The 25142-nt window shown below is 41.1% G+C and overlaps 2 protein-coding genes across 4 annotated transcripts; both read right to left on the minus strand.

Moving 5' to 3' along the window:
* Nucleotides 1-6913: 6913 nt before the first annotated feature.
* On the minus strand, nucleotides 6914-24698 carry noctb (nocturnin b). Of its 3 annotated transcripts, XM_042485012.1 has the most exons (6): nucleotides 24593-24698; nucleotides 19477-19754; nucleotides 8991-9121; nucleotides 8712-8886; nucleotides 7807-8138; nucleotides 6914-7724 (listed from the first exon to the last, which is right to left on the minus strand). In XM_042485012.1, the coding sequence occupies exons 3-6, from the start codon at nucleotides 9111-9113 to the stop codon at nucleotides 7212-7214; spliced, it is 1143 nt and encodes a 380-aa protein (XP_042340946.1). In that variant the 5' UTR covers nucleotides 9114-9121; nucleotides 19477-19754; nucleotides 24593-24698; the 3' UTR covers nucleotides 6914-7211. The 3 variants fall into 3 exon arrangements, with proteins under 3 accessions (XP_042340946.1, XP_042340943.1, XP_042340944.1); XM_042485009.1 differs by lacking the exons at nucleotides 19477-19754; nucleotides 24593-24698 and adding an exon at nucleotides 13246-13470; XM_042485010.1 differs by lacking the exons at nucleotides 19477-19754; nucleotides 24593-24698 and adding an exon at nucleotides 10663-11599 and having other exon boundaries at nucleotides 8991-9156.
* Nucleotides 21987-24203, minus strand: ccdc175 (coiled-coil domain containing 175). Its single transcript, XM_042485008.1, has one exon. The coding sequence runs from the start codon at nucleotides 24201-24203 to the stop codon at nucleotides 21987-21989; it is 2217 nt and encodes a 738-aa protein (XP_042340942.1).
* Nucleotides 24699-25142: the final 444 nt, after the last annotated feature.

Raw genomic sequence — 25142 nt, forward strand, 5'->3', positions numbered from 1 at the left:
ATGTCTCAGATTTATTCTTGTTTTTCTCTGGTGTGTGTGTGAGTGTGTGTGCTTCTGATTTTACTTACTTTGGCCATCTTGGGAATGTCATTCAGTTACTTAAAACCAGTACTGATTTATGTTGTCCAACTCCAAATGTCAGCAGTTGTTAAAGTTAAAACCTGATTGGGAGTATCAGTAACATTTTCCCAACATACCAGAAACACACTAAAGTGCAGACAGTTGCTGTGGTTACTCTGCACAATGTGCTTTTCTGCTGCTTCAGTTCCAGCAGCTGTTGTTTGATTGGTAAGGCAGACAAAGATAAATCAGGGTGCCAATCAGCAGGGCGTCCTGCAGCTCAAAAGATGCTCATGAACACACGAGGAAAGAACAATTGCACAATCCTCAAAATCAGAAATGTTTCACAAGTCTGAAAAGAGTCTTTTTGTGTGTGACACTGTGACACTGTATACTGTACACAGTGCAAATGAGAAGAGGAATGTGAGCTGACCCATGAGGCAGTGTGGTGCTCTGATGCTGTGAGGGACAGCCTAACAGCAGCAGCTGTGCCACTGTCGGAGTCCTCTGCACAGTCTGTGCTGTTAAACACACCTGAAGACAACTTCCACAGTTCAGCAGTGACTAGATCACCTAAAATGATCACAAACACATCTGTTGCACATTGACCTTGCACACTGTGTGTGTGTGTGTGTGTGTGTGTGTGTGTGTGTTTGCATGTTTGTCACAGCAGTTGGTGGCGCTGCAGATCAGACTGTAATGTTGATACCAGTGTTCACACAGCAGCTGATTAAACTTAACTCCAAACCAAATATTTGAGCTGTCAGCCTGAGCTGGAGTGCAGTGGGATTCCTAACAGCAGTTTTTAGGAATGGCAGTTCCATTTTGACTCATATAAGAACACTAACTGCGCTTCACCTTAATTACAAACACACACTTCCTGGATAACTGGGATTTTGACTGTGTTGATCAAAGATTAAAAAAAAAAAAAGATCTGGAAAATTCAACAACCAGGTGTCAGCCACCCCACTTGTAATTTATCTTTATTATATTTTTAACTATTTATTGCTTTTGTATTGCACAGTGTTCTTGTACATTTGTAAAGCCAATTAAGTATTTAGTATTTCTTTATATTTTTCTAAGAATTTAGGCCTTCCTTCCACAAAACTCACATCTACTGTCACCTGAGCGAAGGCTGGAAAACCCCACAAGAGCTGGCTGTGCAAAGTGGACTGAGCCGCCTGGGACTGTTGGAGGGGTTTGTCAGGGGCAGTGTTGGGAGTAACGCATTACTAAAGTAACGCCATTACAGTAATGCATTACTTCTTGCAGTCACGCTGTAATAATTTTTAATTCTTTTGAGAATTAGAAGAGTATTCCCTGTTGCTGGAATTCGATGGTTGAGATGACCGCAGAGACGGAATCCACATCTGTCAGATGGACATATTCACTATTTTCAGTTTGTCAGAGTAAATAATGCGGAATCGTTCCGTAGTTTAAGGTGAAATGTGATCAATACAGGACGCAATATGTCCCGTATTTCTGTACACATCCTTCTCTAACTCACAAACTATGTTTTCACGTGCTTGGAAAGACATGAGAATGATAAAACCAAAATAGTTTCACGCGACATTGCGGAGAACTATTAAATCAGAAGCTGCAGGAGAGACTGACACTGAATAACAGGCCTATCACCAGCCGCATCGTTGCCATGGTTACGGAGACTCAGACGCCCGGTTTTTAAAAATGTCATCGAGTGCGCCCATAAAAAAGATGCTGTCCGTCAACGGAACAGAAAGACAAACGGACTACACCCCGGTCAGAGGAAAAGAGTACAAGGTAAACTAATGTGACTGAGCAGGAGCACCGGGAGCGCGCGCTCTGACCCGCAGACTGCCGCTGGATCAAGTTATACGAGGGTCCATTTGCGCTGTTAAAATGCTGTTGGTATTTGTGTCCGTTTCACGCTCTTCAGACCTGTCGATGAGAAACAGCTGTTCTGTTGGAGATTTGTAAACCTGAAGTTTGTTTTTGCCGTACGCCTGTCATTACGCGCGACCATTACACACGGAGGAGCACATCACATGTGGCTGTAAACCATCTTTAAGGTGAGACCACAATCATCATTAAAGAACGTCAGACAGATTATTGACTATTGACAGCTCTCATATTGACAGACTTCCAAAATTGATGCACACTTCAGGATAAAATCAAAAGATCATTAATATGGAAATAATGGCTCAAATGTGAGCTAAATTAAAACAATGATAATAACATTCATCACACATAGGCTCAATGATTATTTAGGTTAGCCTGAGTAAGTTTATGATGGCATCTCCAAGTAATAGTTAAGTCACGGCAGTGTAAACTGAAAAAAAAATCAGTGATATTAGGTTCACCAACATCTGATTAGGTTCACAACACTCTGATATGTTTTGACAACGTATCACTGATGAGTTATTGATGCCGGAAGTCCGAATCTGTGAATATCTTTCCAACTTTACCGAACTCACACAGATTGTGCGCGTGTGCGTGCGTGAGCGTGTGTGTTGGTTTTTATGAAGTTGATTGGAGAGGCACTTTTTCTGTTGGTTTTGTTCTGAAGAGCGTGAATAGTCTTTCTTTCTTTATTTCTATCTTTTGGACGATATACTATAGTATGGTGTTTTTTATGCCATTTTAGTCGACATGTTATTTTGAACAACATATTATACTGTGACTTTTTTATGCTTTTTTGGATGGCATACAATACTATAATGTGTTTTTGATATTTTGGACAAAATGCAATACTGTGATGTATTTATGCAATTTTGGATGACATACTATAGTATGGCGTTTTTATGCCATTTGAGACGACAGCGTGTTTGTCCTCCAGCGTCAAGGCTCGAGATTCAGACTTAATGGACTAAATGATCTCGGCTATTGTTCAATTCTTTTTTTTTTTTTTTTTTAAGAAGTTCGTCCGTTTCACAACCCAACACAGAAATCGTGACTCGGAGCTGATGCCTGCTGCCGTGTCGTGATAAAAAGAATCCAAATAGGAATGTGTGTGAATATGTGTGAGGTCAACACTTAATTGAAGCATTTATTTTAATAATTAAAAGAGAGGCATTGAAAATTATAAGTTTTTGCAAAAGGATGCAAAAAGGTCAATTTGCTAGCATTGTATGTCTTTTTCGGAAAACATACAATACGAAGATGATTTTGTGTTATTTTGGAGAAATTACACTACTATGACGTTTTTATCCAATTTTGGACGACATACGACATGTTGTATGACGTTTAAATGCTATTTTCGATGAAAAACTATACTATGACGTTTTTATGCCATTTTGGACATTCTATGACATTTTTTCTGCTATTTTGGACGACATACCATGCTATGATATTTTTATACAACAGTTAGTTCCGACCACATCACTGGGACTGATAACTTTTAACTCTGTATCACTCCGCTTCACGGCCGTTCAAAGTTCAAAATCTGTTACTTAGTGTGAGAGTGAAAGTGGGATCTGTTCATAGGATGGTGTTAGCATAGGTTCAAACAGCTAGTTGGCACAGTTCACGCAGCTGTCAGTTGGTCAGGTTGAGGGAGGAGAGAAGAAGAGAGGAGAGAGAAAGGAGTGGAGCAAGAAAGGACGGGAATTTTAAAGTGTCTTGAGCTGACTGTACATGCATTGAAGTTACTAAAAGTTATGAGGAAGTCCAGGAGGGGGCAGCTGTGACAGACGGGTTTTGGTAAACTTTCGTTAACTGTGAGTAAGCCGGATGTTACAGATGTTACAAAGATGTGCAGTGAGACAGGGACACACTCGTCTGACACTATCCACAGCGTAAGAGACACTTACACGCACACACGCACACACACACACACACACACACACACACACACACACACACACGCTGTCTGATACGAGGTGACGGCGATCACGGCAGTGAGTGGACACACGCTGGAGCGACGAACTGTCTGATCAAACTAGTTCATCTGAATCTCACAGGCCGCCAAAGTGTCTGTTATCAGACTCTGATTTCACTGAAAACACAGAGATAAATGTTCATGATACAAAGCCGCTGCTCTGTGCAGAACATGAAGACCGAGCTAACACAGATTACCAAGCAGCGTGCAGAAAAATGTTTATGCGTTGCTGAGCAACAGCTGGCACGTCCAGTAGCCGCGGAACTATTTGTGTCGTTGAGGCCAAAAAAGATCATTAAATAAACAAACAAATCTTCATTTGTTGTTGCTTTTTACTATTAACAAATAAAATACGCTTGTAGAACTGTTGTATACGTTTCTATCCAGTTTTGGACGACATATTATAGTATGATGTTTTTATACCATTTTGGACAACATACTATAGTACACTGTTTCTCAGATGGGGCTACGCGTACCCCTGGGGGTACGTGGAGGTACTCCAGGGGGTACGTGAGATTAAAAAATCTATATTTTCAAAAATAGCAGTCATGCATAACCTGAATTTTGTACCCAATAATTAATTTAAATATCTTCTAATAAACAGACACTCCCCAAACAAGGATCGTTTGACAAAACCTGTCAAATGCCATCACCTGTCAATCAATCACTTGCTGCCGTCAAGATAAAAAAAAAGGGAGTCGTGATTGAAATGTAGCAGCAATGAAAACACAGAGACAAGTGACAAAGAAGGCGAAACCAGAACTGACGAAATACCGTCAGTATGCAGATGATTACGTTTTAATGGGATTCATGAGTTCATTCATTCAGTCATTTTCTGTAACCGCTTGTCCTCGTAAGGGTCGCGGGGGGGCTGGAGCCAATCCCAGCTGTCATCGGGCAGAAGGCGGGGTACACCCTGGACAGGTTGCCAGACTATCGCAGGACTGACGGATTCATGAGTTGCAACCTCCAAATTTGAAAGTGTTTTTCAGTGACAATGTTGATTATTAAACCAGACACTGATGGCACAGTGCTGTGTTGTACCTCTTTCTTTTCTACCAAAAATGTTTTGCGCTGGTCAGGGGGTGCTTGGCTGAAAAAAATAATTCAAAGGGGGTACATTACAGAAAAAAGTTTGAGAAACATTGCTATAGTATGGTGTTTTTATACTATTTTGGACAACAAACTACACTTTGATGTTTTTTTTAGACTACATTGAGTATGATGTTTTTATTCCATTTTGGACAAAATACTAAGGTATTTCACTTTTATGCTGTTTTGGACAACATACAATACTATGATGCTTTTATACCATTTTGGATGACATAATATACTATGATGTTTTTATATAATTCTGGACAGCCTGCCATACTATGACATTTTCATGGTATTTGGACAACACATGATACACGTTTTTTTGCTATTTTGGATGACATACTATTCTATGATGTTTTTATGCTATTTTGGAAGACATGGTATTCTGTGACATTTTATACAGTTTTGGACGATACACTAAACTATGACACTTTAATGTATTTCGATGACATACTATAGTATGACCTTTTATGCAATTTTTGACAAAATACTGTACTATGACGTTTTTATGTCATTTTGGATGAGGTACTACAAACTTATGGATGACAAGCTAAACTTCGTCATTTTTATGATTTTTGGACACTATGTCACTTTATGGCTGATTTTGCCAACATACTACACTATGACACTTTTCACATAGCAGCACTATTTGTGTAGAAATTAAGAGACATGGGATGGATTCCAGATCTTGATGGAATTTAAAGTCAGTATAAATGCAGTCATGTGATGCACGTCATGTTTATGAAAGAAAATTCATATAACATCAGCAGATAGTGATGACTACCATGAATAACTTTTAAAGAAACTCAAGAGTTTTGCTTCTTTTTACTTAAAATGAACAAGCATTCATGCTTGCATTCTGCTTGGAGCCCGTTCAATGCTGTTTGCTGCTTTAATTTTTAGCAGGACTATTTCCCTCCACAAATGTGTTCCAATGCTAACGAACAAAAAAAGTCACAATCACCTCCATTAGGTTATTAGAATTTTGACAGCTGGACAAATTAAACCCAAAATGTCTGTATTGCTGGATACTACTGGATAATTTTGGTGAACAAGCCTAAATTCTAAACCAGGTAATTAACAAACCAAAGAGAGCATAATCAGAGATTAAAAAGATTAAAAAGTAGCGTATATTTACTTAACACTTTCCTGCAAGTTAAATAGAAACAACACGTGAACAGCAAAACAACTTAAAAACACTTTATTCTTATACTTTTCTTGTTTTTATATACAGTATATATGTGTATACACACGCGCGCGCGCACACACACACACACACACACACACACATTCATTAGTTTGACTGTACAATTAGCGTTTGAGTTAAGATGAAGGTACAGATCAGTGACAGAGTGCAGAAAACACACACGCATGGCAGGTTTCCATTAATCCTCAAATTGTGCAAATTGAAATCTCAAATATAAAATATGCCTGATGGAAACACATCAATTTTGCAAAAACGCTCACATGAGGTGGTATTACAGGCGATTTGAAAAAGCCATATTTCCCAAAACTGCAATAGAAACACTGTTTTTGCTTTTCTAGGTCACATGGTGCTATGGCTATGTGCTTGTCAGCAGGAACTGGTTCCCTCATGATGTAGCAGGAGCTACAAGAGCTGTTACTGCATCACATAACTAACTTTTTAATCCACTATTCCTCTGTGAAAATCGTGGATTATTACCTCCTAGAAATCCCTTATACGTGGCCGCTCCCACGTATAAGGGGCTTGCCTTTCCGTTATTGTTTCATAACACGCCTACGTGGCCTTAGATTGTAAATAGTGACGTTAGTGTGGTGGCTACAATAGAAGTAAACCTGCTAATGTTTCAAACATCCATCGCCATGCTTCTTGGAATGTTATCGCCAGAGGAGAAGACACAGAACATCACTCGGTGGAAACACAGTCATCTTGCTATTGTGTTTTATCGACATTTTTAAAATATCGCTTTTGAGCAAATCTGTAATGGAAACCTGCCCACTGTTAGACTCGGGGAGGTAGACTATGTTGTTGCAGCGTGGTTTCCTGCTCCTTCTACGTTACAAGTTAACTGACTTTTCCATCCAGTCAGAAGGCGGCTTCTGTCCCTTGGCATCTCATCTGCACGGCTTCTTGTTGACCGAAGCCAATCAGGAGCCAGTCTCGACTTCTGAGCATCATCTGTTCGCTGTGTGCTGCATCATTACTTTCCTGTCACTCTCACTTGAAGCTAAAGTCACAAACCAGAGAGAGATGATCAGATGGATAGCTAAAGGATGGAAGCCTGTTTGGCCCAATCTGTTCCTCAGTGGGCATGTCCAAAACTGCGTCCACTCTCAGTGTGTCGTGACTGTACCAGATGTAGTCCAGAGTGCTGCAACATTCTCCTGTGGGTCGAATCTTCCATGTTGTGTACTCGGGTTCAGTCAATCCATCAGGACTGAGTTTCTTATAGGCTGAGTCCAAACCCAGAGGCGATGCGGTGAAACGGTGGTACACCTCCTCAGTCGGGACAGCATTGAAATCCCCACATATGATCAGAGGAATGTTGGAGCCGGGGGCAGCCGCAGGATCGTCGCTGTGTTTCTGGACCAGATTCTGAAGGTGTCGCAGGAGGTCGGAGCCCTGCGTGCTACGGAGCCACTCCCAGCCAGAACGAGCCTTCAGGTGGGTCACAGCCACACACACACACTTCCCTGTACTCCGACAATGCAGCATCATCACCACGGCAACCTGTTGGGAGACAGCCACATGTTAGAGATGCATATAAGTAGCTCTTTATGCGTCCATGTGTGGCTTTACAGATTCTACCCACCTGATTGGTTGGAATCCTCATGGCAGAGAGCCGGATGTTCACGCTGTCCAGGCACTCGTACCGTGACTGATCGACGAACAGCGCGCAGCCGTCAGGACCGTTGTTGCCCTCCACATCCAGGCACGGCGACCACGGTTTAGGGCAAAAGCTGCTTCTGTAACCCAGGCCGGCCAGAACTGGCTGCAGGGTGTCATAGTAGTGGTCAACTTCCTGTAGACACAGGATATGAGGTCGGTATGTGAGGATCTCCTCTAAGATGAGGTACTTCCTGCGGGACCAGCTGAGGGCCTCCGGGGGACACTGGACAAAACTGTCAAGTCCCTCGCCCAAAGCTGAAGGACAGGAGAGAGAAGGAGACGTGATTTCAGTACAGAGTTAACTTCAAGTAACTGACAGGGTTCATATACATTTTTACCAAAACATTTGCAGGACTTCATGGCAAATTTAAAAGACCATACATTCTGTGAGTTTACTATTAATACTCCTTATTGGCTCTTCTTAAAATGTTTGGGCATTTATTGAAAATGTGAAAATGCAGTTTTTTCTTTTTTCTTGTTTTGGAAAGCTTGTTTCTTTTGGGTGATTTTCTTTTCTTTCTATAACCCCCCCCCCCCAAAAAAAAGTCAATTTTATTTATTTAGTGAATGAGTACGGCCCCTTTTCGTGCAATGAATTTCATCTCTCAGCTTCTTTAGGTTATACAGTTCAGCTTTCTCCTCTGCCAGTTTTACAACTCAGTTTCCAGGTTTTTCAGCAGTGCCGTGTGACTTACACTTTAAGACTGCTGCACATTCAGCAATGCACTGCAATTCCAGCTGTCAGCATTCACATGCATTTTTTTGTTGAATATATCAGAGCCTTTAGTTCAGTGTCACAAGACTTCAGACAGGACAGAAGCAGTCTACCTTGAGCCAGAATATTCCACTGCATCACCCTGATGGGGCTGCTGGGGGCGCTGGCTCCATCATTCAAGCGGGTGAACTTCCTGTGGAGGCGAGGCTGTCGGTCCCTGAGGGCCTCCTCACACTGTCGAAGCAACTCTTCTGGATCGAGGGGACATACGGGGGACGCTTCCTGCTCCTGTTAGACAGACATGACAGCATTAATTTCACCCCAGCAGGAAAATCACTTCACATATCTGCTGCTTTTTGGATCAGTGCTGTGAACAGCAGAGGAGGAGTCACCTGGCTGAAAGCTGGATCCAGGTTTGTGTCGACAGGCTGGTGGGATGAAGGGAGGGGGAGAGGAGAGCTGCTGCTGAGGGCCCGAGTCAAGGCGTTGTACAGCCTGGTGGCTCCTCCACCCATCGGACACACTGATTGGAAGAAAAAGACAGAGATGGTGAGGTGTGTGTGTGTGTGAGGATGGAGAACAACAAAACATTAGGGCTGTGCAATATGACAAAAAATATCATCTGATGATAAATTTAAAAAATATAGTGTTTTATATTATGCTATATCATTTATTTCTTTATGTCATGTGATGACACTTTGCGTCCATCTGCGCCACCAAGGGGGCGTCTACACAATGCACAGCACCAAAACGAACAAACATGGAGGAGCTGGAAAGCGATGCTGAAGGTAGTGATTCAGCACAAGACAGGTTTTTCCCTCTTTCCTACGACTCTCTCTTCTCTCTCTCTCACACACACACACACACACACACACACACACACACACACAAAGAAGAGCTCCAGACTGTGACTATTTTGTGACAACGGAGCACAATAATGACTTGTAAATACTATTAGTATAAATGATTACAGTATAATTATATTTCTACAATATAAATATAAATATATTATATTATTAATATAATATGAATGAATCGTCATACCTCTGTTACAGTTAAAATGTCTGCTAACACTGACACAAGCTTCAAGTCCACAGCAAAAACACTTCTGGCCTCAGATGAGCAGGGTCCTTCAAAATAAAAGCTACATTGGTTCCACTTTGATTTATTTAATTATGACAGTACTCTATTTAACTTTACTATAACAGTACTTTATTTAACTTAATACTTTACATTATTTAACATTATAACAGTATTTTATTTAACTTTTAGCAGTAGTTTATGTTACTTTACTTTATGGCAGTAGCTGCTTGATTTGTAAATGTGGATCATTTAATATTTCTTTGTATTTTATTAGTTTACAGTGGCTGAGAGGAGATTTCAATATCGTGATATATATTATGTATCGTGACATATAGCCTAAAAAATTCTTGATATATCCCTCAGCCCTATTAGGCATATTTGAAATTTTAGTGCCACATCTGCGGTGCAGCAACTGAAGTTGAGAGTTCTTTTTTTAATTTCGGGCATATAAATGGCCAATAATAATTGTGATAAGCAGATGGTGCTGTTTTCTATTTTCTGTGTTTGTGGACCGTCAACTCAGATAATGAGACAAGGGAGTCGGCCAAGTCATCTGGAGCAGCCTGAGAGTGACAAATCCCTGTATTTTAATCCATTAATGTCCTTAGTGGAAGTTCAAAATGTCCTTCACAGCATTTAAAATACTAGCTGACCTAAGAACTTATCAGTTGGAATTTTTTAAATCGGTGAAAGTATGAGGCTACAGCGCCCGTTTTTTGTAACATACTTTTTTTTTTGGTATTTATACTTTTCGTTGTTTGATTTTCCATGAAAACACACCCAAAACATAAGGTTAGGAGTATCAGATCTTATTAATTGTTCATACACACATTGTCCAGACTCTTAAAATACAAATTTAAAAAGAAAAATGATAATCATTGATTTTTCTTGCTCCAATGTGACAGCTGCATTTCAGAGACCAAAGATGTTTGTCAACTAGCGTCTGACTTTGGGTTTCATTCTGTGTGTGTGTGTATGTATGTGTGTGTGTGTGTGTGTGTGAGTTAGTGATATTAAGTAGGTATAGAAGATTGAGAGTCTAAACAAACATTTCATTCCCATTTAAATCCCTATAGAAATTCAATATAAAATGCCTCTATACCGTGCACAATGTCACACTGAATTATCATTAATTCATTATCATTTTTCCTTTTAAATCTGTATTATAAGAGTCTGAACGATGTATGTATGAAAAATTATTAAGATCTGATACTCCTAATCTATAGGGCTGTTACTTACTATACTAAATATAGTATAAGGACGTTAATGGGTTAATTCACATGACGGCTCAAGTGATTCTTCCTCATGGGTGCAGCTCAGCTCATTATTGGTCCCCTTTAACATGTGTCCATTTACACGTGAACTAAATCATGACTGCAGCCTGAGATTAAGACTGCTGCTCAGACTAACTCTGAGTTTTATAAGTTTTCAAGTTTCTAATAAGCTGATTATGAATATAAATTATTATTATTATTAAATTATTCATAAATCTTGAATCATGAATTGTACACATGCACTAGCTACACTTACATTGTACTAGTTTCATTTCCAAGCCAGCTTATCAATAATTTTGATGAGCAGAAATTCGAAGTAAAGATAATAACAATTCACTTCGCATTAGTCAAAATGTTCCTGATATCAAACAGCTCACTTCTTGCAAGAGGAAATGTTCATGGCAGATATCTGTAACTTAATTACAACTAGTCCGTTTTTGCTATTGACTTCTAACCCAACTCAATTACAGGCAATTCAATTTTGGTTCATTATTCCAAGTAATTTCCATAATGGAATTTTGATTAGTTGCAGTACTAATTTATGATAAATATAACTTAATTCTCAACAGTCAGAATGTTAATTTGTGATATCTACACAGTTTTTACTAGTGGAGTTGTTCATTGTAGATGTCTACAGTGTCACAAGTCACAAATTCTGAATATCTTACTTTTAATTTGGATTACATAATGGATATACTGGCTTGGAATTGGAGTTAAAAGGCAACAGACCCTTCCTAAGTCCTTCCTACGGTGGCCCTGAGAGCTCACTGCCTTTTCAAAAAAACACATGCAACTGAACAAACATCCTCACTAACTTGCAGCATTTAGAAAGCATTCACCAACTGGACGACAAGAAACCTTAATTTGATGACACATAAAAACCTCCATCTGAGCACGTGCAGCATTTAGACAACAACTTGGTGACACTGAAACATCAACTTCACAACAGACTGATTCATTCATTTGACACCACAGTAAAACATCAATATCAACAGTACTCTAAAAACTCCTGCACAGCAAACTGAAACATCAACTTCACAACACAATAAAACATCAACTGGACAACAGAAGACAACAAAACATAAACTTCACGAGACACTAAAACATAAACTTCATAACTTATTGAAACATCAGTTTGGCAACACGTGTTGAAGCATTTAGAAAAAATGCCGTAGGAAGTTCAAAACACAGTGGAAACTGTTTCAAGAGGACACTAAAGTGTGACACAGCTGAGGCACGCCGTCCACTCTGCTGGGAGAATGCTGCAGAGACAGCTTTCTGTCAGAAAGGAATTTCTTGGGTAAGGTAAGGTAGTTCCTGCTAGAGCTAGAGCTGGTGTCACCAGGACCACATTTTGCCATAATGACACACACACACACACACACACACACACACACACACACACACAGACAGACAGACACAGACACACACATACATACATACATACACACACACAAACAAGGTGACAGCAATAACAGTACTAAACAAACTAAAAGGTGGCTGTAGGTGTTCACAAGCTATTGATTATAAGCACCGTCACGTGCGCACATGTAAACACACACACACACACACACACACACACACACACACACACACACACACACACACACACACACACACACCATCTGTTCATGCCTGCATGAGTGCTTAACATAGTGGCCGTTTGTTTGTGAGAAAAAAAGTGGGTCAGATTGCCTAGTTTGCCAGGAGGCATCAGGCTCCTTGCTCAATTCCAACTGTTGCACACAGTAAACAATAATATCAGCATAGTAATTTCATCTCTTATTTTCAATGATCTAGTCCAGTGTGTAATATTGTTCAGCTTTGTGCTTTAATTTTCTACAAACATATATTTCACCCCATTTATGTTTTTGCACAGACACCATTGTACAGAAGAATGGAAGGCCAAACAACTGGGAAAAAAGCGTAAAAATTTAAATTATTTTGTAAATAAATTTAAAATATTCCATTATAACAGTTAAAACTATAATTCACTGGACATTCTACCCCAGCTTAAAAAAAAAAACCTACATCTACTAAAATCTTGCCTTTTCCCTCCCAAAGCTTTTGAACAAAATCATACAAATTAGCTCAAGGGTTCAAAGTTTTAAATACTTGTGAGTAGTGTCTGAATGCAGCACAAAAAAAACAACTCCATGTTTCAAAGGGTTAAATCCACCATCAAATAACACACAACCTGTACCTTCAAAATGACACCAGTCATATCTCTACACTAGATACTATAAACATGAGCTCATCTACAGTAAAATGAAGAGGAGCTGCGTCTTACCCATAGTGTCCATCACTGTCCACAGCTATGTCCACACTGCACTTTCGAGTAAATTGTCCTTAAAGCTTCCCTTTAATGCTGCAGTCACCCTAACAGATCCTGTATGCTGCTGTCAGCTGATTTAAGCTCCCGGACTGAACTTTAAGAGTCTTCACTGCAACTAGAGACAGTGACAGGTGTGCTTTTGTGACTGCGAGGCACAAATCTGACTTTTCACTGAGCTCCGCTGCCTATAAAAGCTCGGAGAGGGAGAGAGAGACATGGAGACAGAGATTAGGAAATGCAGACGTCACCACGCCGTATGGAGTATTACAGGTCATGTGACGGTAAGGGAGAGAGATATACGCACAAGCGCACACACAGAAGCTTGAGTGTGGCAGATATATTTCTGATATATACTGCAGAGTTATCTGTTGGTTGTCACACCCTTGCCCCAAACAAAACATAAAAGAAGAGTAACATGGAGGCATACCCTCACCACACACACACACGCACATGTCAGGACAGAATGAACAATAACTACATTTCTATGGTTCACAGTTCAACTGCTGTAACTGCCGTGCGACTGCACAACAATGACTGCATGACTCAACTAAGTGCTGAGCATGTGTGTGTGTGTGTGTGTTTTGCAATAATAACTTCCTCAGTTTGCATGTGACACAACAGCCCCTGGGTCCATCTGATCACAGCTTACCGTCACTAATGTTACCTCACCGTTATTTTCCATGTATAGGAGCACACTGTACTTTTCCAAACTGATACGACTAAAGGTAATCACATTTTGGGCTTGAATCTAAATAGACTATAGTGTGAAGCAGCAGTTCCCAACCTGTGATCTGTGGCTTCCCTTAGGGGTCACAGCAGAAATGTGAGTGAGGGGTCATGAGGTTTAACAAAATACACATCTGCAGCACATCATTTTACTAATTTTTTTTCAGCTACTTCTCCTGTCTTATCTGTGAAATGTTGGATCATTTCTAGCCTGGTGAGACCATCCTGATGACGTGAGCTCAGCATTCTGTTTCACTGTCTGTACGATTCTGGACTTGCTGCCGCCCCGCCTCAATTCCAGAAATTAAAATCCAATCTGGGCCAATCAGAGGGCCGCAACTGTAGCCAATCAGAGCCTGTGCTGTAGTTGATGATGTAAAATGCAGGCTGCCTACAGCAAGTTTTAACTTATTAACTGGAGCAGCTGCATGACTCACCCTGCATATCGACACATCAGTCCATGATCAGCACCGTTCGCTCTTTGGCCCAGAAGTGGATATCCTGATGAACTTGCTAATGCAGCAATTAGCTATCTATGAAGTGTTTTGTCACAATCATAAATTTTAAAAAAGGGAGGTGGTTATGGTTAGGGTAATGGGAAGGCTACATCTTGCTCCTGATAAAGTCAATCATATCTTCAGTGGTGGGCGCGGACTGTAGGGGCATGACCCTACATGTCACATTCACTCATTGGTGGCGAAGGCTAATGTACAAGGTGCCACCTGCTACTCAGTATCCATTCTCACACACTGATGGAACAACCATCGGGAGCAATTTTGGGTTCAGTATCTTGCCCAAGAATACTTAACATGCGGACTGGAGGAGCTGGGGATCGAACAACTGATATAGCGAGTGGTGGACGACCCACGATAACTCTGAGCCACACGCCGACAGTCTTCTGCGGTAATTTCTGCTACAATAGGTGTCACCAGGACTGCATCTGGCCATGATGACAAACACACAGACACAGGAGGGGAAAGAAATACCAGCCGTCGGGATGTTGTGTAAGCTGGTAATTACTCTCTATCTGGATCCCCTAATCCAGCAGATTGGAGTCAAGGAGCGAATGTTTCATATTCCACAGTGCTGCTTTGACGTCACACAGAGAGTACACAGCAGGGTGATGGAGAACTAAAAGCTCTGTTAACCTGTGAGCTGTGACTCATGTCTGTTGACAGAACACTCAACACGCATCATCTCTAAACATTTACCACAAGTAACCACATATGATGACGGCTGCTGGCCTGAGGCTGCTTACATCGTTTTTACAGAAAAGTGTTTTTAAGCAGCGGAAAAAAAAATCTGAAGTTGAAACAGGGTGAATGAGCATAAATTGCTGATGTACTGTATGTCTGAAAAAGACTGTATACAAATAATGGATGCTGCCTCCGTGACATCACCCCAGCACTATCAGTGCAAACATTTACCTCCATTATATCGGTGAGAAGGCAGACAGCAGACTGCGGCCCATAGCTGACATCAGAACAATCCACACTGATAAATAGCACTGCAGGTGAGAGGAACAACATGTTGGTTTGATTTTGGGCTGAACTGTCCCTTTAAAAGTGTTAAAATTTGTTGTACACTGCAAGTGGAGTCTGGAAGTGAAACCATAAACGGAGTCACTTAGAAATCCATTGAAACGCACTGTAACTGTAAAGAACCCTTGTTAGCCCTGTAACAGGTCCCCTAACCACACGGGGGACATTTTTTGTGATCAATACTGCATTAAAAACTCTGTAAAAATGTTTTGCTGTTTGTCTGTATTCCCCTCATTCATCAGAGTGAGTTATGATGGTTATATCCACTGGGTGACGATGTTATCAAAAGATATGGATGTCTGATAGCTGAGGAGAAAGAGGAAGTTGTTTGCTGGAAAGTTGCTTTTCTTATCTGGACTTTTAATGACACTGAAAGTTGAGGCAAGAAAAAGAAGAAAAAATCTTATCCTATTTCATGTTTTAGACCTATTGATGATGATATTTTTGTTAACTGGCACAAACATGACAATACAATGTATCCTGATTTTACAGGGGAAAAGGTGTGTGACCGCTCATTTGAGTAGCCCAATTATGATAAACTGAAGCTGATGCTATCTTTAGCTCAGTATAAACACTGCATGAGACCATAATGTAACTTTAATAACAAATTTCCCTTTTAGACTTATATTTAGAATTATATTTATATATGACTTGCCTATATAAAGACATGATCATTACCTAAAGGGACAGCTTGGTTTTGTTTAGCACAGTAAACATGACTTACACTGACTATTTGTTTTTTACCATGCTATACAGATTTTGTTACTAGATTTATTATTATATGTATTTATCTAGTGTTGTAAATTTATTCATTTTATTGAGTTACTTTTATGTTTATATTTCTATAACATTACATGAACTATCGTGATTTTAAAAAGGCATTATACCAAGAACATGTTTTTTTTTCTAGATAAATTTATGCATTTAGTTAACATACTTATGTCACGTTGTAACTCTGGTTCCACAAATGACAAAAAAAAATATGCCTAATGCTTGTTAGCTCATGGTAGAATAACCCTAACTGTGCTGGTCAACTGGCTGGTAGAGTTGCATATACTCTGCCTGAATGGGTCATCTAAAAAGAAAAAAAAAAACAAGAAGTTGCTAAATGTGGAGTCAGAAATAGTTTTAACATTTTTTTTTTGTTGTTGTTGTGCAAATGTATTTCTTTCTGTGCCTGTTAAAAGGTTAAAAACAGTCTTACAAGATTCTCATCTCATTTTAATACTTTCTTAAATCTTGCACTAACGAATGTCCATATGCATGTCTGAGAACGTGTGTGTGTGATATCTGCAGACCCTTAAGTTGGCATCATGTGTGTTATTTTGTTTGTGGTATTAAATTGCTTCTTTAGTCTCTGACCTTTAGACAGGCAGCCTCCTCCACTGCACAGCTGAGTGATCACACCACAACACAGAGAGCCACTCCAAACACATACACATGTTGCATTAGTGACATTAACCCCTTGTGCACCTTCTCATGGTACACTATGAGACAATATGAGTTACAATGAGATCATCACTTTAGATATAAGCATTCTGAGTCCTTAGTCACATAATGCTAAGTATATGTCGAGGTCACTTCTATGATGGAAATATACTTATCATCACATATCACAGCTGTAGACTGGGGACTTTTCCTAACCTATATTTCACATGTAAACAAAAGCATCGCTCCACAACCACAAACCAAAACACAGAATGGAAACCTGCTGTCACTCCAAAAGTGAAGTGCTTCAATATCCACAGCCCTGCTTATAGTTTACTGACTTCTGAACATGTAGAAGTACTGCAAGCACCAGCTTCAGCTCTGCTTTTAGTCTGTCTGGCCTGGCAGCATCAGTGTCAATATTACTGTCTGTTCCCAATCATTTTCCAAAATTTAGTACTTCAAGGAAATTACAGAAAAATACTGCCACAGGCAACAGCTTCTCAATTATCTGAGATATAACAACTACAAGCTACGAGGACTTAAATACAAAAAACAAAGCAGTGACACACATTCCTCTAGATGAGAAAATAAATGAAATGCTGAACCACAGGCTGTATAAATAACGGACGCAGCTACTGTGATGTTATACATTGTGGACTGAAGCCTCGAGTTTGGCATTTTGGCCGTCGCCATCTTGGTCTTTTGACTTTTCAGAAGAGACCATATTTGGATGAGATCCACTTTTTGAGCCAAGTAGACATCCAAGGAACTACAGTTTTTAAAAATTCTGCATTTTTGTTTTGCAGCCTCTCGTAGCAGCTGTAGACTGAGAATAAATTGTTTCATTTACTAGGCTGACTGACAGCAACTTTTACTATAGACTGTTGACTTGTTATGTAACTTGATGCACGAGCTGACGATATGAATCTATTGACACACCTTAAATTTCAACATGATAACTGAGCACTCCACCTGTTTTTATTGTCTCTCTTGGATTACACTTTATGTGAGAATGGCTCTGTAAGTGTTAAAAAAAATGTATACTGATTATGACTGGATTATGTAAACTGCATATATTCTAACTTCTCTTCAAGAAAAAAACATGTCGGAGTGTTGTTGTACTGGTGCACTAGGGCACTGGTGCTGTTGTGATCGTTTTTATTTTAAGTTTGGTCACAAGTAATGCTATAAATGGTGCGGCTCACGACTGGTCTTTGGGTGGGAACTTGAAACTGGTAGAGATCACTACAGCGCACACTCTGGCTCCAAAGGAGGAGGAAATAATAAGTTTAGACCTTCTCCTACTCCTTTTCAAAACATGAAATACCCCTTCCTCACTAAAATTAGCGTGTGCATGCAGGTTTTTTAAACACGGGTAAACCCACTAAATATCAACGATTGGCTTCATTCCCGCTGCCACTGATCTCACCACTGGAACACCAGTCTGCCATTTCTGTCAGCTGGCGTATGAGTATTTGTGTGCGGGTTGTTTTGTTGGTTTGTCCGTGCACTGTCACAGACAGGCAGGAGAACAGGTAAACATCAGACAGCAGCAGGAACAGAGGTCTGTGAAAACTCTTCAGTGGTTTCTTCTCTTTATCGTATCTTACTTATTCAGTCTCTCTTTCAAACTCACTGCAGATGTATCTGGATCTGTGTTTTAGCTGCTTAGAAGGAAACGGAGGGTAATTAGTGACGAAGCGTCACTGCATCTCACCTGTTAAGTAAATGAAATTACCGCGTTCACCCGGGTGTTGCCTGAGGCGATAAAAACCTGTGTCTACTGCAGTCATGTGACGCAGTTGTGGATGCTGATCGTATGCATCCTCATTGCATTAATAAGCCAGATGTTAGCGGATGTTTGTGTTTTTTTTTTGTGCAGAGGGAATGAAGCTTAAGGTTTAATTTCTTGCTGCTTATTTGAATTTATTCATTGAGTTTTTTGTATAGGTTATCATTCATTTTGTTTAATTTGTATCTTTCTCTGTTTTTTGCTGTACATGTTTGAAATAAAAAATATCCTTCCATCTATCCATCTATCCATCTATCCATCCATCCCTTTAAACTTTACAATACATGAGTGGAGATAAAAACTTCCTCCAGTGACAAGCTCATGTCTTCTAAATGTCAACTTTTTGGATAAGGGTGCAAAATACAAAACATTACATAATGAAGAGATTTTTCAGCTTTACAGCAGCATGTGCTCTTCACCTGAAGATAACGAGTGGAAATAATCCAGAAAGATGAACTACTGCATTTGGCGCAAAATCTCCTTAGAAAAAGAGCTGTGTTATAGCAAAGACCAGGCTGATATTGCAGAGCAGACGGACAGACATAGCCTGACAGAGAGGACATACTTCAGCTGATTCAAAGTCGCCTACAAGCAAATGCCAGTTTCAAACAGATTGTAGGAAACAGAGAGACTGTGAGATCACATGGCACAGAGGAGTTCAGAGCAAGTTTACTTCATGCTGATGTGAAAACTTACCTTCTTTATTGGAGTCAACTGTTGATTTCCCTCCAGATCCTCTTGTGCGACTGCTGCTTTGTTTTTCTGCTTGCGTCCTAATAACATGTGACACAGTCAAGGGAATGCACCTCTCTCTGCATATGTCTGCCTGTTGTTGTCTGCGTGTTCCTGCTCAGTGGGAAATGGGTGGTTGCTTGACCCTTTGGCAGCAGGGGAAGGTCACAGCGGAGAGAGACGGTGCCTCTCTGCCATCTGCTGGTAGGAGCCTGACAGGGACGGCTCAAACGTCACAAAGTCTAAGAATATAAAAAAAAAAAAAAGATTAGATTTACACACTGAAAATAAATATGGCAGCTGATGGGTGGAACAGGCAGTAGTTAAAAAAGTGACATTTTCTTATTTTCTTTCTTCAGATTTGTCAATCTTCAATATTTAAACTGATCGTTTGGTTTAGTTTAATACACTAAAAGATAAAATCATTATTAAACAAATATATTCTTTATAGGAAAAAGCAGGAGCAATACACAGTAGGTGACAGCTGATTCTCACAATTAGCGGACATGAGTTACTGTGCTTTCAAGGTTAATTTATGAGTTATCTTTTAAACATAGTTTTTTAAAAAATGAAATTACATTTGATCCTGCTACATCTTTGGAGTTGAAGGATGAGTTGATTAAAATCAGCAGTACTACTTTGAAAATTCCATCAGGTTGCTTAGGCACGTTGCTGCTAATGGCATCATACAATTCTGGCAGTGCATTTTTGAATTTGAATCAGAGTCTTGTGTCCTGCCGTCTCTGAACAAGGTCCACCCATCCAGATCAACAGCTTGATCCAGGATGTTAGGGGTTAACCATGTCTCTGTGAAGATGTGTGCTGAGCAGCCTCTGATTCATTGCTGAGTGAGCCTCAATCACATCTCATTTACTTTATTCTCCTGTGACCGGACAGAAGAAGGTTTGGTAGAGGAACAGCTCTCCGTCCAAGTTGGGTCAGCCTCGCCATGATGCCGGCTCTTCACCCTCTCTTCATCCGGCACTTTCGGTTTCATTTTTCCCCTCTGGTCTGACTGGCTGTGGTATGATTGAAATGAAATTCAACCTGAAACAGTTCTGTCCGCTTTTAAATAAACCATGTTAGAGTTTTAAACAGGGTAGCTTTATTCAAATAGCACATTTCAAACATAGAGGTTATTCAAAGTGTTTTAGAGCTCTGAAACTGTACAGGTTACATGAGTGGTTCAACAGCAGACACTTTGACTTGTCAATGCAGGAAAAGCACAAGAGGAAGTCATAACATCGACAACAGCTCTGCTCTGGCATTTAAGTAAAAAAAAAAAAAGAAAGAAAAAGAAATTAATCATGTTATTGTCGACACATGTTGAACAAGTCAAAATGTCATAAAAAATGTCTATACTGGAGGTATGTAATAAAACTAATATAACATCTGCTCTGGTGTATATGTACATCTTTACGCAAAAAATGTCAACATGAGTGGAAATTCAAAGAGTGGATATGTTCTAGTCTGGATTCTTTTTACTGAGGTCTACCCAGGATATATGTCTTCAAAAATTATATTGGATTTTTATGAGCCTGCATTAAAAATCAACTTTAAAGTCAAATATGGAGGCACACAGAAGTTCCAGCATATTTGCAAACTACAAACTCACTGCTAGATGCCACTTAATACAATAAACCAGACAAGTACTGCTCTATTTTCCAAATCACAATAATTCACACAGGGATATTTTTTGTCCTTTTAGTATACCTACATAAGGTGCCAGAGTGCATAAAGCAGCATCAAAACAGAGCTGGTTTATAAAAGAAAGTGCCAGTGGAGGATCCCCTGCACCCCCTGATGGAGGTCCTAGAAATGTCCTAAAATCTTACAAACATCTTCAATTCTAAAAATGTCCTAAAATCCTAGACGCATCCTGAAATCCGATAAACATCCTTAAATCTGAGAAACATCTTGAAGTCATAGAAATGTCTTAAAATCCAAGAAACAATCTTAAATCTGAGAAACGTCCTAAAAAAAATTCTGAGAAATGTCATTAAATCCTATAAATGTCCCAAAATACTAAAAAAAAATCCCAAAACTCTTGAAAAATAAAATAAAATCCTAAAACTTTCTAAAATCCTACAACCATCCTAAAATTTGAGAAACACTCCTAAATCCGAGAAACATCTTTGAGTGCTAGAAACGTTCTAAAAGCCAAGAAATGTCCTAAAAGCCAAGAAATGTCCCAAAAGCCTACCTTTCTTAAATCCTAGAGGCACCCAAAAATCCCAGAAATGTCCTAAAACCCTACAAACATGTATGGGGCTGCAACTGGCCCCTGGCCTTCTGTCATTTAGCAAAAGTGGCCCCAAAGCAAAGAAAGTTAAATATCCCTGTCCTTGACCCTTACTAGACACATCTTCATTCCTTCTTCTAGTTGCTGTGAGCTTCTTTTAAAAACTTTTATTCTTATTATAAATTCACGTAAACCGTGAGCACTCTGTGCTCGTCATATTCACACAGACAGCTCAGCTCTGCTGTTCTACAGCTGCTTGATCTCCCAGTCGTTTGCTGAAGTTTAACATTTGCTGGTGCAGCAGTGAGCTGATGTTCACTAGCTGCTGTCTCCTGGTCTTCAGGTGGTTCAGCATGTTGCTCATCTGCACCAGCAGAACACCATCCCTGCTCCCACAGTCCTCGGTCACCAGTATGTCCTCTCTCCATGCTTCATGTAAGCTCTCCAGCAAAGCTTCTGTGTCCTGTTTGAACTGCTGGAACTCCTGCCAGTACCTGTTTTTGTTTTCCCTGGCTCTGCTGATGTCCTCTGTCATCTGTGTGATGCAGAGACGCAGCCGGCTGTTCTCCACGCTCACCTGCTCCACTTTCATGCTGCTGTCATAGATGCTCACCTCCACAGCTCTCAGCTCGGACGCCTGTCTGCCGAGCACATCCATGTAACTTCCCCTCACCTCCTCCAGCTCAGCCTTCTTCTCCTCTCTGGGCTGCAGCACAGAGTCGGTTTTCTCCTTCAGCCTCTGAACGGAACGCTCCAGGTGGTTCCTCCTGCTCCTCAGCTCATGACTCAGCGTTTTCAGTCTCTGGTGCCTCAACTGCTCTTCATTCCACTTTGCCTCTACCTCCTTCAGCATCTCCTCCTTCTCCTCCACCTCCCTCTGCTTCTCCTTGTAGCTCCTCATGATGCTCTCGGTCTCAGTGGTGCACTGCTGCATTTCCTCCAGCTGTTTGGTTTCTTTCCGTCTGTACTCCGCCTCGCACTGGCTCACATGGCTCATCAGCAGGTCGGCACTTGTGCTCTTGGGCTGACGCTTGTGGAGAGCAAACTCCTCTTGTCGAAGTTTCTGGTACCTCCTCCAGGTGTTGCTGATATCAGAGGTCATCTTCATCATGTGCTCCTCCTGCTTCTTCTTGTCCTCCTCCAGAAGCCTTGTTAGCCGCCTCACCTCCTCTTCAAAATGACTGATGTTCTTCCTCTCCGTGTCCACATTGTCGCACAGCTCCTCCTGATTCCTCTGAAACACTCGCTGGGTGATGGTGTCTGCCTCCAGCAGCTCCCTGATCTGCTTCTCCATCTCTTTGACCTCCTTGCTGTGTTTGACAATGGAGGCGATGCGCTCCTCCAGCTGCAGCTTGGAGCACTCCAGCTGCTGCGACGCATGGAAATGCCCTGACCTGACCTCATCCTCTTCTTTGTGCTGATGTTTGAAGATCTCATAAATCTGAGCCAGGGCGTCCTGACAGAGCAGTCTCGATGCTCGACCCTCGTCCATTTTTCCTTCCACTGTGGCGACCTCGTCTTTGAGATGCTGGACGGACGCGCTGAAGGCTTCCACCAACTCACGCAACTCCTTCTTCAGGGTCTCTCTCTGTTGCCTCAGTTCTTGGTGCTTTTGGTTCTCTCCCTGCAGCTGTTTCTCACTCTGGCCCCGAGCTGCTGCTAGTTTCTGTATACTTCTCTCCAGCTTAGCTGTGACAACCATGAGCTCGCCCAGACGGTCACAGCTGTCTTGTTTTTTGTCAGTGAGTCTGTCTAACTCTTTCCTGCTCCTCCTGATGGCATGCTTCTGCTGCTGGATTTTCTCCTCGGCCTGCTCCACCTCTCTGCACAGATCGTCTTTTTTCACCATAAAAGCCTCTTTCTGCAGCACCATCTTCTCCTGCACTGTTATTTTGTCCTGTTGGACAGCAGCAATGCAGGATCTCAGTTCCTCTGTCTGGTCCAGTGTATGATCCAGCTGTGTCTGTAAGCCGTACTTCAAGGCGATTTGATCACTCTGAGCAGCAATGAGCTCTTCATGTTCAGCCGTCACCTGTTCTCGCTCTGGGTCCAGTTCTTTGTTCTGGCTCAGGAGGGCTTCCTGTCTCTTCACTGTGGCTTGTTGAAGCTGAGACACAGTGCTGAGGTCATTATGCAGCTGCCGTATCTCCTCAGCATTAGATGCCCGCGCTGCTGCCACATCAGCCACGATGTCCTGGCTCATCCTGTCTCTTATGTTGTTAATTTGGTGTCTCAGCTTGCTGTTTTCTATCGTTTCCACCTCTAAATGTTCGTGAGCAGCGCGGCGGTCCGCCTCCAGCTCACTGATGGAGGTGGTGATCTGGGTCAGGTGCAGGCTGGCCTCAGCTGAGAACGGGACCCCCTCCTCTCTCAGCTGCTTGTCCAGCTCCTTCAAATGCTCCAGGGCCACCAGGACAGCCGGGAAGTCGGGGACCAGACAGGAAGCCATGTTTATCCGCGTGTTTCTCTTTTAACTTTAACTTCTAACTTAACTCTAGTTTTAAGTTGCTGCTACCGCCGACAAATTGTAGGTGGGGTCACCATGGCAACAACTACCCCACCACAAAGAAGACAGCATGCTACGGCAAGCCCGCGAGCTCAATGTTTACAGCAGCGGCTCACTAGAAGCTAAAGTCAGTACGTAAGACCAAAAGGTTGTAACTAACCGCAAGAAACATAAAACCCAGTTTAAACACAGCAACACCTCGTGTGTCCTGCGTACTGAAAAATGACAGGATGTTTCAGCGCGCAGAATATGATCCTCCGGGAGAGCCCACTGCGACCTCTGTCCTGTAGAATACCGCGATATTTATGTGCAGTGTGAGGTTTAGTGCTTACCTGAAATATGTGGCAACACCTGAGCAGACCCTCGGGAACAACCTCGGCTTCCAAAGACGAGTGTAGCGCTGAAAACACACTCAGCCGGCGAGACAGCTTACGGCAAACTATGAGCAGCAGCAGGAAGCACGAGCCCAGGGTTGCCAGATTTGATAAAATAAAAAAGTAAAAAAGTGGGTCTACTATAGTGCAAGTTAGCAGCCAATAGGGTGCCGGGTGGTCCCTTAACCATTATCTAATTCACAATAAAAATAATTCACACTAGGAATTGTTTTTGTATTTATAGTATAGTCTGCTTAGGGTATACCTACTAGTCTTCAGGTACCAGAGTGTATAAAACAGCATCAAAATCCGAGAAAGGTCCTAAAAATAGAAGAAAAATGTCCCCAAATCCTTGTAATTTCCTAAAATATTAGAAACGTCCTAAAATACAAGAAATGTCCAAAAATCGGAGGAATGTCCTGCAGTCCCTGCACTTTCCTAAAATCTTACAAATGTCCTCAAATCCTAGAAATTTCCTAAAATCTGAAAGGTCCTAAAATCACAGAAA

The sequence above is a fragment of the Plectropomus leopardus genome, chromosome 4, assembly GCF_008729295.1.
Source record: "Plectropomus leopardus isolate mb chromosome 4, YSFRI_Pleo_2.0, whole genome shotgun sequence".
Classification (NCBI taxonomy): Eukaryota; Metazoa; Chordata; class Actinopteri; order Perciformes; family Serranidae; genus Plectropomus; species Plectropomus leopardus.